Here is a 12,941-nt window from a genome sequence, read left to right as displayed (position 1 = left end):
AAGTTCCACTTGAAATATATCTTTTCACAAAAAGCTGATTTTCTTCATTTTTTAGTCGGGAACTGATATTTTCCTGAAACTTACCTATGTTGTACTCCAACCCTTTTTTTCTGGCGAAAGACAGGAGTGTAATGTTTCTTTTGGTAGGTTCCATGTTTACTTAGCCATACAACACAATATTCTGTGTGCCTTGAAAGATCAGTCCAAATGGTCTAAAATGGCCGCTACTCAAGGGGTTGTCTTTTGAAAAATGGCTGGCATTGAATGACACCGCTGACAAAGGCTGGTCATCTCGTCCGATGAATTCAGCTTTTTTTTAGGTTATTTGCTTAGCATTCTGACTGTTGCACGAACACGAGCGAATGTGTTATAGCGTTTTGGCTGCATTAGCGACCATTGGACTGATGATCAGTCCGCACCGCAAGCCAAGAAAACTCACCATACTCCATCAAGTGCTAGTCCTACCCCCAGCAGATCATTTTCATGGCATGATGGCAGATAAGTACTGCCGTTAGTTGGGGCAAGACACAACACTGCACGGAGGGATGGCCACGGGCCACAGGTCATCGCCTTTTGTGATCTGTGTTGAAAGCCATTTATCGGCATACGCCCATCACGTGCTTTTTCACAGAAATCGGCCCATACTAATCGGTGGCCAATTGATCGGTCCCAATTTAGAAGACACCCCAAGCCCCTTTGTGTGCAACTGGTTTGTACAGTGGTACGCCGGTTTTTGTAGGATTTGGTTTTCAAAAATTTTTTTTTGCCAAAAACATGTCTTGGTTTTCATACGGCCAAACATTGCACTTGACGAACTAGTCCGTTTGCACGCATATCACTTGGCAAAATCGAGTGCCCAAACAAAGCAGCCACGTGTTGCGGACTCGCTGAGGAGAAGAGTGGTTCTTTTCGAGTTGGGGCACTATGATCGATTCGATGCCCTGAGAAAACAATGACCCGGGTGAATGACAATATTCACAGGCATGCTGTCTTACACGCAAACAACAGGTGGCGACTTCTCGACTCACAACTTCTCCCAAGACAAGTTCTCGCACACAGAGAAATGGACGTGATACTGCCTATGACCCACCCCAGCCCAACCAGGAGCCCTGCCAACTATGCGTCGGTCCGCTACAGACGCGGGAGCAGTAAGTGTGATCATTTTGTTTTTCTTCAGCAGATAGGCGAACCTGGGCCGCACGGTGGTCTAGTGGTGAGCACGTTGGCCAACACAGGAACAGCCTAGAGATTGGGAAGATCTGGGTTGGATTCTCCCTTGGGCATTTCTGTGTGGAGTTTGCATGTTCTCCCAGTGTGTGGGGGGGGGGGTTTCTGGGTACTCCGGTTTCCTCCCACATTCCAAAAACATGCATGTTAATGTTAATTAGTGACTCTAAATTGTCCATAGGTATGAATGTGAGTGTTTGTCTATATGTGCCCTGCCATTGGCTGGACACCAGCCCAGGGTGTACCCCGCCTCTCACCCGAAGTCAGCTGGGATAGGCTCCAGCATACACCCACGACCCTAATGAGGATGAAGCGGTATAGAAAATGGATGGATGGATGGATGGATAGGCGAACCTCATAAGGGTGATGTTAGTGCTGTAGCTAACAAAGCTATGCTAGTGTGGCTAACCTTGTTTCCTTACAAGTCCTGAGGACTTTAACAAGGAGAAAAGATGAAAACATATCAGCAACTTCTCTCCATGCCAATCAGAGCTTTTCTTCTTTTCACTCAGACACACACACACCAGTGACCACAGAGAAAAGTGCTTGAAAAAGAGTGGTTGTCTGGTTGTGAATACGCCACTTGAAACTTCTTCTGTGGCTTGCATCTTTAACGTGTTCTCTATGAACCTCTGATGAGCACAGAGCAGCTTCCCTGTTATTCCATCCTAATGTAGTTAAATTCACAATGGCAGTCATCGTTTTTATCCTCGGCGAAACCCGTCTCTGATGCATTATTTGTTGTTTTTCCACTCTTCAGTCTGTTCTCTGTTTTCCGAGGTTCTAGATCAGCATCAGTGATTCCCAACCGAGACATCTGGGATTCAAGTTTGTGTCCGTTGTCAGTCCAGAAAGAAAAGGGTGTGTGCTTGTAAATAGGTGAAGAACAACACGTACCCATCGCTTAGCTGCACCAGGATGGCGCGGTAGAGCTGGTGTTGCGGGCTGTTGGACTCCGGGCCACAGGGATGAATGAAGGGATGGATAGCGGCCAGAACGAAGCCCTGCTGGTAAAGTTCCGCTAACTGTCCCGGCAGCTCTCGCACCGAGGACAGGCGCAACGTGGACGTCCCCCCTGAGACACACAAATGAGCAGTTACTCCCTTAACCAAAGAACTTGACAGTTGGTAACAGTACAGACCACATGTATTTGTGTCCCATTCCTGGAAGCGACGTAACATTACAGGAGCTTTTCTACTTAGCACAAGTTTCATATTCATTGTTTCATATTCATTCATTGTTACTGGCATTGTTACTGGCAGACTGCGAACAACCGTGCAAGTTTTCCTTAATCCAAAAGTGAAGAAAAGGTAAAGAGACCGTGTAAATGTCATGGCTGACATTCTCTAATAAGAATCGGCAGCTGCAGCGGCAGTTAACTATAATTAAAATTGGCCTACAAGAAATAAATAAATCAAGATCTGACAATTTGCAATTCAGATTTCCACAAAGTCATTTACAATTCACTCCAGGTTCTAAATTAGCCCCACGCTTCCAAGCACAGCCCCTCAATCTGAGGCTTAATAGGAGAAGATCAAAATCCAATCAGCTCTGATTGCTGACGCTGCACACGATCGGCAACCTGACCGTCCAAGAGGCGAGCGCGCCGCCTAACGAGCTGCAATCAGCCAGGGTGGTTAAGTAACAGGAAGTTAGCCACCTAAAGAGAACAGGGAACCTGAGGCCGTTAGCTAATGACGCTAACATCAATCAGGATTTAGGCTGATGAGCACATTAAAAGGACAACTATTACATGGAAAAAAGAAGACTAAAAAGAGGTGAAGACAAAGAGCTAGCAAGTTAGCATAGCTCTTGGCTGCTGGGATGTTGGACGGCTGCCTTCGCAGCGTTGCGCCACGCTCAGCTTGCTGGAGGCCAAACAGCTGTGGCACATGGGACAGCGCCAAGACGGGGACGCGAGCACGGAAGAGGGTGGTGGTGGGGGGGTCTGGTTGTCTGCTGGAGCTGTCAGCAGAGGCGGGAAACACCGCTTTGGCTCATTAGAGTGAAAGTAGGAAAGTCAGGGGGAGGTCAGGCTGCAAAATAAATACTTAAAACACTTTAGCTCTGGCCTGTCTCAGGCCGTAGTGCAACGGATAATGACTCAAATGTTTTGGAGGCGCCCCTGCTATGCAAAAGTGACTTTTTAATGATGTTCTTACAGCAGTATGTGACCCAAAGGCAGCGCTTCTCAATGCTTTTCTGTCACGCCCTCACTGGGGGACAGAAATATTTTGTCACCTCCCACAATTTGAAATACAATTGAGAAACTGATAAGATCTATGAAGTTCTCTGTACTCTACAGACTGAACTCAAAAATGAAAGCAGCAAAATGCAGCAAAATTGAGAGCAGTGACGCATACGAGCGTAGAGTCAAGAGTCAAACTGCATGCTAAGTACCACAAATTCAAACATGTTGGCAGGTCGGCACTAATATTGAAAGTCCTCCCTGCCTTTCACTTCCCCCAGGAATTTGAGAAGCACCCCCCTAAAGGCCAAACATGAAAAATCTATCATCTCCCTCACTTGTCTGCTTCACTTTTGAGAAAAGAGGGGGCACCAAAGCTTGCTTTTGAAGTCCATGAAAGAAAAGCCGCCTTCCTCATGGACATATTGCCTCTGACTTGCCGTGCTAGACAAGCCCACCCTTCATTTTGTAAAAAAAAACAAAAACAAAAACGCAGGCTTCACTACACATCTTAAAATAAAGCTCTGCAACTGTCCATCAGTCAGCAACATTGGGACCTGTAAGTTTGATCGTTTTGTTTTTCTCCAGAAAACAGGCGAGCCTTGTATGATATTTCTGTTATGATGTGATGCAATGTTAACACTTTAGCTCACAGATGCTACGCTATTGTGGTCCCATCCCATCGGGCACTAGAGTACATGTGTTTTACTGAAACACTCCATACATCTCCAGGCTGTTGCAGGGCAAATCAACATTCTTCTCCCGTTGGCCGAAACGCTCAAACTTGGCAACCTCCTTCCCCGACCCCGCCCACTCTGTTGCAATTGGTCAGGGCTGGAGGGTCTGCTCTTTGTGACCTTTATTATTGAGATGTTTCGAAAGTCAAATCTTCTGCAGTTCATGAGTGTGATGCTGACATCTGTTACACAACGTTGAACAATAAAGGCTGACAAACTTTAGACACGGGGTTAGACGGAAACGGTGTGAAGAGGGAAGCTTCATCCAACTTTGAACTGGAGCTCCTTCCCGCGACGCTGCCACATCTCCGTCAGTCAGTCAGCACGTTTAAAAATAGATGAGTAAATATGAAATTAATAAGCTGAAAGATTCAGCGCACACAGGCGCCTCTGGGAGAGACGCTTCCACCGCATTTGCATGGAGGAGAAAATAGGCTGGCATATTTTATCCACCCCGCTGCCACTATGCATCTTTGGATTATTACCTACAGGACAAACAGGTCCTTTATTTGATTGGCCAAAATATTTGAATATAAGTAACATGTACGTCGTCGTGTGTAACACACGTGTAGACACACATGGTTGGTGGCAAACCACAATGTTCTCTTCAAATTGTCTCCTGCCATCTTTGATTATGAGGTCACACTCCTTCAGCAATTCGTCAACATCACGTTAGCCTGAGGGGACACCCGCTCCCCCTCGTCCCCCTCATCATATATCCATATAGACCCCCCCAACACTCTCTGTGTTTAATGGTACTGTCTAACTCTGCAGGCTAACATCATTTCACGGAAAACCAATTTGTTTCTTGTCAGGCAGAAGCTTCTATTTTGGTCGCGAGGAGGCTGTGCATCTGTTTTTTTCTTGTAAATGACACAAAGTGAAGAATGTGACTTCCTGTTTTCCATGTCAGCTTTGGAGCTTTCGGATAGACTCGCGCAAACTCCCATTTGCAGCGTTGTTTGTCAACGTTGCACACATACCCTCACATTTCACTGTCTCTCGTGTTGCCAGACAGCTACACGACAGCAACGTCTGTGTGGTGACTCATTTTCAGTGCGCAGGTGGTCCTCATGTTACCACATGTTGTGTTACAACTTTGTGTTACAAACGTGTTACGTTTCATGTTACAGTGGTTTGGTGTTTTGCTGTTTTGTCTTCCAATGTTTCATGTTACTTTTGTGTGACGGCGTTATATGTTACAACTTTTCTTCTTACGGTGTTTCAACTTTTCGTGTTACGCTGTTTTTGTGTTACACTGTTTGTTAAAGTGTTCCGTGTTATAAGTTTTAGTTTTATGGCGTTTTGTGTTACGACATTTCATGTTACAACATTTCATGTTACAACATTTCTGTATTACAGTGTTGCAACTTTTCATGTTACGCTGTGTTGTGTTACACCGTTTTGTGTTACGCCGCTTCATGTTACAGCATTTCGTGTTGCAACTTTTTGTTTTATGGTGTTTTGTTTTACAGCATTTTTGTGTTACTTTTTTCATGTTACAGCGTTTTGTGTTGCAACTTTTCGTGTTCAGCGGTTTTGTGTTACACCGTTTTTGTGTTATAGCGTTTCATGTTGCAACTTTTTGTGTTATGGCATTTTGTGTGACGTCTCATGTTACAACTTTTTGTTTTATGGTGTTTCACTTTACAGCATTTTTGTGTTACGTCGTTTCATGTTACGACTTTTCATGTTACAGCGTTTTGTGTTGCAACTGTTTGTGTTAGGCAGTTTTGTGTTACAGCATTTCATGTTGCAACTTTTCGTTTTATGCCGTTTCGTTTTACAGCATTTTTGGATGATGTCGTTTCATGTTTTGTTTCATGTTACAGCGTTTTGTGTTACAACTTTTTGTGTTCAGCGGTTTTGTGTTACAGCATTTCATGTTGCAACTTTTCATTTTAGGGCATTTCGTTTTACAGCATTTTTGTGTTACGCCGTTTCATGTTACAACATTTCATGTAACAACTTTTCGTGTTAGGGTGTTTTGTATCACAATGTTTTGTGTTCCAAGATTTCATGTTAAAGCGTTTTTTTGGGGTTTTTTTTGAATTGTGTACCTGTATACTGTATACAGTATGTGTATATGTGCATACTTGTGTAGGTGCAGATGTAAGTGTATACATGTATGCGCGTGTTTGTATGTACACACATGTACTGTATGTATTAGCAACTGATGTGCTACGAAGAAGGGGTAGGATTAAATAAGCTCTGCTTCTTCCTACTCCTTTTCGGACATATGCATGTTCGAAAAAAATTAAACCAAACCACCAAACCAAACCACAAACCATGTCAACTCCGCAACCTGATGTGGATTAAGCGCCATAGAAAATGAATGAATGAATGTTTGATGTCAAATGAATTGAGAAATGATTCAGACTGCACAAAAAGAAAAGGAGAAGTACTTACGTGAGGAAGAATACACTCTTCTGGTGGCAGTGCGCCAAAGAAAAGGAAAGCCAAACGTGGTGAAATTAGACATGGTAAAATGCTCAGAAAGTAGAGAAATGCCAGTCAGACTCCACAACCATCATGAAGGATAAAGACTTTTGAACATGTGAAAGAATCTGCTCCTCAGTGATAACTAAGCAGTGTAGTGGGCTCATTATTTAGACGACTCCTCGTTGTAAGCCTTTTTCTCCCTCCTTTGCAACGCCCCCTCCGGTGTTCAAGACAACCACAAGGATCCTTTTTACTACTGTTTCCTGTATTCGTTTTTTTATTGGTGTATCTTTTATGTGTTCTGAGAACAGCGTGAGTGACTTAGATGTTCATTTAGGAATAATTTAGCTTAAGTTCCGACTTCCACGTTCAAAACTCCACTTACAAAGTTTACTTTGGGTCATATTGTCCCTGGAGAAGATGAATAAAATGTTTGCAGAAATGCGATTCACGTAAAGTAGCGATGTAGTGCTTGTCCTTGGATCACGTCCACACGTCCTCACAATGCTAATGAGGAGGAGAAGGCAGGATAAATCAACTCTACACGGATGACGAAATGTGGCCTGCGTGTGCCCGTGGACGAGATTATTAGCGTCTCCCAGAGTGATTAGCGCCCACTCAAGAAGTGGCCTGCGGCGTTGTTGCCACAGCTAATTGAAAGCCTTCCTTATTTACTCTTCTTCTCCGCCAGCGAGGTTGCACTTCCCGCACAACGAGCACGCGCCGTAGCCTCCTCCCTCCACCGGGACCTCTTTGCGCACCAAAGGCAAGAAAACAAAATGAGGGATCACAGATGGATTAATCCGCCGGGGGTAGAGGAAGATGAGGAGGGAGGGGTGAGGTTGGGAGTGTATATGTTTCAGTCATTTTCCAGGCCGGCCTATTTTTTTTGTGTTAATTCCTTCACGCCTTTTAACTTGGAAAGCTGCAAGCATTGTAGCGCACTGGAACACTCCGTGATTGAGACATTTGGAGGAGTATTTTTAGACCCTGTGCTCACTTAAAACCCCCACCGCTCCTTGGAGATGATTGTTCTTATCTCAGTGCTTCCGCTGCGCTTCACCGTCAGACCATGCAGGTCTCGTCCGACAGTGTGTGTCTCCAAGAAGCATCTACTTTTCACGTGTATGCAGTAAACACAAGCATAGCATGACAAAGTGCTAACATGAATGACATTTACATTTTCACATCGTGGTAAGTTAGCATATCCACTGATGTAAAACCAAATGATCAAACTTAAATCTCCCGCGTCTCTACTTGACTGACGGATAATTGGCAGAGCCCCGGGCTGCGTTTTAAGATGTGTCGCGAAGCCTGGTTGATTTATTTTTCTGACAAAGCTGTCCTCTGTCAGGTGGTGGACGTAGTCGGCTTAGATGAATTGGGTACTCATGAGTAAAGCATTATAATATGCCAGGATTACACTACAGTATATTCAAAACATTTGTATATTTGTATGTCAAGTCTCCTTATGGGAATCCCAAGCGTGGGCATTTATGCAAATATCCAACCTATACATTTGATAATAGATGGAATCACTCACTTTTACAAAAGACAGCAACAATTTCAAACAATTATCCTTAAAAACCTCTTTTAAAGATATATAGCAAAGCCTGATTTTTAAAAAATGTTTTTACAAAGTCATCCTCTGTGGTGGAGAGCTCATCTAGCTCGGGGCGGCTACAAGGCGGGACCACGACGTCTTCCATGACGCCATGAAAAGCTGCGTCTTCGCTCCAAAGTAAAGCAAACACGTGAGCGATACGATAACTTTGTCTCACATGTGGCGCTCATAAACAGGCTCTAGGGACACACGTCACTGCTAGCACGTCATTAAAAAGACATTTCCATTGTGACTTCTTCAGGGTGTTGGTGTAAATGTTTGCGTTGCGTTTATTTGACACCGTCAGCAATGTGAGTCACAGCGATGCTCGCCCGCCAAATAAACGCAGCAGCAGATGTTTCTTATTTATCGCCCTCCTCACATGAACGGTGCTGTGCTCTACGTGCATATTCACTCTGCTGATGTCCTCGCTTTAAACTCAACGTGTCCGCTGACCACCTACACAGCCGCCGCCTGCCTCGCAACAAGCCTCATTAAATAAGCGGTACATATTTCTTGCACGTTCCTGAAGCTACCGTATTTACTCCAGACCTTTTAGCTGCCTTTGAATGTTTGCTTCCAACACAACTCAGGAGGAGTGAAGAATGAACTTGATGGACTTTTGAATAACATTATATCACTACCGTAACAGGGACATTGGTGTGCAACATTGGTATGACCCAAGGACCGACCCATGAACTTTTTTATCACGGTCAGGACCCAGAAAACGATGCTTGTATCGAGCGGGCAGCCACTTTATCTAGCTCTGCATGCGCTTTAACAGGCTGCTGCTCAGCTGCTGGTGTGAAAGTACTGCTGTTTACAATGAACTCATCAGTGCTATTAATGCTGGCTGCTTATACCGCTATTACCACATTGCTTGTGTCACTGCTGTATTGTGTAATACACAAATCCCTCGTTTATCACTGTTAATTAACTCCCGACCCGACCGTGATAAGTGAATGTCTGCGAAGCAGCATTCCTTATTTGTAAATGGACTATTTTTGTGGTTAGATCATAGAAAACCTGTTTATGACCTTGTAAAAAACATATAACATTATTAGAGAGCTCTAGACATGAAATAACACCCCTATGGTCACATTTACACTCCCATTATCCAATAGAGTAACCATAATAAGAGAAAAGCCATTAAAGACATAAATAAGGCTCGTGTGTGTTGCTGTAAATGTGTTTTGATGCTCGGGGAGCTGAGTAGAGGGAGGACAGGAAGTGACATCGGTGGTTCAGAGTTGAGTTTTAGCTCGGCGTGAGTTACAGCCACAACAGTAGCCCGTGTTAGGGATTGTTGTGCCTGTTGTGAGATCATTCAAGCCTGCTATAAAAGCCTGTTGCTGAGTAACATTACTGACATTCAGTGACAAGCGTAGATCATCACAACGTCTTTGAATGAGTCTTCTGAATGCCTTAAATCTTTTGTATTTTAGTTCATTTAGCCACTTTTACACTTGAGAATGCTTTATTTTGGAAATATATATATAAAGGTTGTTTGAATAGCCACATTTTTGTACTCATAAGAGGCCATATTCAATGACCAAACAACATTATTTATTAATTATTATATTTTTGAAAAACCGTGATGGAGTGAAGCCATGACATCTGTAGCACAACGTGGCTAGGGATTACTGTATATTGTTGACAAATACCCATGTGGTCAAAGAGAGCTTTCGTTTTCCTTTCCACTTGCTCATGCACTGCAAATCATGATTAAAGCACCGTTCTATATAATATGTTTTCACATGAATACGTAGTAAAGTAAATGTACACTGGATCCCCGCAGATGCATGGATCTGCAGACTTACGGACTTTTGGGCATTTCGGGCAGTTTTTTCCGCAGAAAACACGTGCCATTCACCATAAGGCCGTAATAATTTAGACTTAGACTTAGACAGACTTTATTATCCACAAGGGATATTGCTTGGTTACCGCAGTTCAGTTGCAGAAGAAAAAGAAAAACACGCTTCAAGAAAATGCAATGCAGTATGAATAAAATACAATACAATAAAAAGAATGTAAGATTTGCATATTTACAAACAGTCTGTAGAAATATGGTAAACAGAAGTAAATGTACACTTTATACAAAGGAGGGTAGCAAGTACAGCACAGCACAATCATGTGGTGAATTGTCTTTAAAGACAGGTGAGTTACTGTGGCGCTTGATGGTGTGTGGAATAAATGATGTCCTGTAGCGTTTACTGTGGGAATGGAACTGGAAGAGTCTGTTGGAGAATGAGCTCCGCTGCCCCTCTATTGTCCGATGGAGCGGGTGGGTGGGGTCGTCCATGATGGAGAGCGGTTTGTCCGGTGTTCTCCTGTCTCTCACTGTTACAAACGCCTCCAACTAAATGTCGATAACTTGTTCAGCTTTCCAGATCGGTTTGTCCATCCTGTTTATGTCATTTTTGCTGGAACTGCTCCCCCAACAAATCACAGCAAAGTACAGGGCACTGGCAACCGTAGACTGGTACAACACCTCCAGTAGCTTGCTGCACACATTGAAGGACATGAGCTTCCTCAGGAAGTAGAGTCTGCATCGCTGTTGTCCTTCCAGTCCAGTCTGCTGTTCATGTGGACTCCCAAGGACTTGTAGTGGTCCATATAAATATGCCAGAATGAAAGTCAAATGTAAAAAGCAGTAGAAAAGTTTTTACTGATAATGTTTTATCGTCCATCGTTGCGATTTGGCACTTTGTTCGGCGGTCCTTCAGCGCACCATAATTGCCGTAAGATGCAAAAGTGAAACTTGCATATAACTTCTACACTGTGCCTCCGATTCCATCTGTTCATGGATCATCTCACATTATCAATCACTCGTGGTGAGTGGCTACAGTATACATGTTACACTTGAAAATGGGTTTAATTGACAAGCTAATCAAATCCTTTTAACAATCACTTTGAGCTGAGACTGAGGCAAGTGTGCTGCTGCTGATTTTTGTGAGGTGGGTGCGTTACTATTGCCAAATGAGGTGTATATGACATGACAACACGTACAGTAAGTGTTGTCTGTCTACCGGCGGTGCACATGCATGATTAATGCCGTGCTCCATAAACCTGTGTGGCCTCATAAAGTCTGTGTGCACTAATTGGCCTTTTGGAGCTAAAAGCACCAACCTACTTTCCTCCCTGTGAAGTCATCATATTGTTATTCAGCGTCCAATTAAGGCGGCCTCAGACCTCGGAGGGGCCGTCCTCTCCTGCGAGGAACCCCGCGGGTCTCCCGTTTTCAGTCGTTAGCCCGCAAACGCGGCCTCAACTCGTCTGTCCTCGTCGCCGCTAAGATTCCCCCACCGTCCCTGAGGTTTCTCTGCAGGCGTCGCCTCCTCCTCGCCATGGGAGATCTGCAGTAGCAACTCAGACCTCCTTCTTGTCTTTGACACTCCCCCCCGCTTCTTCTTTTTCCTCGCCGCACTGAGCATCAGCAGTATTTTACTCTTTCTCTGCCTGACCTGCTTTGTTATTTCCACTAACATTAACTTTTATTTAGCAGATGAGGACCTGTGATCAATAAACAAGGAAGGCGCCCATGAGGGCGAGTTTCAAATGTGGTCATTGCAATGTGTTGCCAAGTCAATTATTTATAAAGAACATGTGTGGCACCAGTCTGGATACAAAGCTGCTCTAACCTGCATTGTTTGGATTCCCTGGGGGAGGTCAGGGCTCCTGTAGTGCAGTGAGGTAGTGGGAACATACAGTAAGTGTACAGTAAATTCCTCCATCATCCTACGTCTTTGTGGGGTGCTTTTATCCTTACACCGTTTCATAAAAAAGACTGCCCCTTCCTTCCTCTTCTTCGTATTCCAAATCTCAGTGGTTCGAATATTAGCAGTCATGTCCCAGAGGGAAGTTTGCTGGAGCCCTCGGGCCAAAGAGTTGTGCCTTAATTACCCAACTAATGACTCTCACACACACATAAGGCAGAGCCCTCCATCTTGTATCACTCTGCACCGGTGACACCCCTCCTAATGATTGCAGTTGCTCTCTGCCTGCCGTAACGACGCTCGTATTCATTCATTCACCCCATGGCTCGTTCGGAGCCATTAGCTGCAACACGCGGCTGTTCAATCTGAACCTACATCTTTGTCCACACTGACGGGACATTAGGAAGGCCCTGACTTGGCACTGGAAACGTTGGAGGGACAACTTGACCTTGAAATAATCTAAAAGAACAAAACACAATTAAATGGAAACTGGAAACTTGAGCGGAATTGTTCGAACAAGATTTTGGACAATTACTGTCGTGCTGCTTCTTTTAAGCAAAATTGGCCTACATTTGAGAAGATAACGTTTGTGGTCCATGTTGAAATCTCAAGTACAGTGGAACCTTGGTGAGCATCATTACTCTGTTCCAGGAGGTCCGATTGTGACCGAAACATACATGAACCGTATACATTTTTCCCTTAAGAAATCATTTCAATCCAGTTAATTCATTCCAAAAGCCAAAATGTTAGCAAAAAACAAGTTTTTTTATAGTTTGACATGCAGAAAACAATTCTAAATGCATATAAAAGTTGAATGAAAGCGATAAATAAACATTAAAGGTTACTTTTAGCGTCACTGAAGACGTGAGTGTTCCCAAAGACACAATGTGGCAGCCAGATCAACACGTTCACCTTCCTGTTTTGTCATGAGTTATTCCTTGAATTCTAGTCGTGTTTCTCGCCTCAAGTCTCTGCTTTTCTTTTGAGCACGGCTGCAAAATATGTGCCACCATTTTGATTAAGAAGGT

The 12,941-nt window shown here is 43.9% G+C and overlaps 1 protein-coding gene across 2 annotated transcripts in view; it reads right to left on the bottom strand.

Annotated features, from left to right (window-relative positions):
• The window catches only part of LOC129184722 (raftlin-like), a 152,238-nt gene that overhangs the window by 83,219 nt on the left and 56,078 nt on the right, over positions 1 to 12,941 (bottom strand). For both annotated transcript variants that reach the window (XM_054780945.1, XM_054780946.1), the window contains one exon: positions 2,125 to 2,302. In XM_054780945.1, the coding sequence (XP_054636920.1) occupies positions 2,125 to 2,302 (178 nt within the window). The remainder of the gene's footprint in view (positions 1 to 2,124; positions 2,303 to 12,941) is intronic.

Source organism: Dunckerocampus dactyliophorus, chromosome 7 (genome assembly GCF_027744805.1).
Source record: "Dunckerocampus dactyliophorus isolate RoL2022-P2 chromosome 7, RoL_Ddac_1.1, whole genome shotgun sequence".
Taxonomy (NCBI): Eukaryota; Metazoa; Chordata; class Actinopteri; order Syngnathiformes; family Syngnathidae; genus Dunckerocampus; species Dunckerocampus dactyliophorus.
This window is presented reverse-complemented; position numbering and strand designations above follow the sequence as displayed.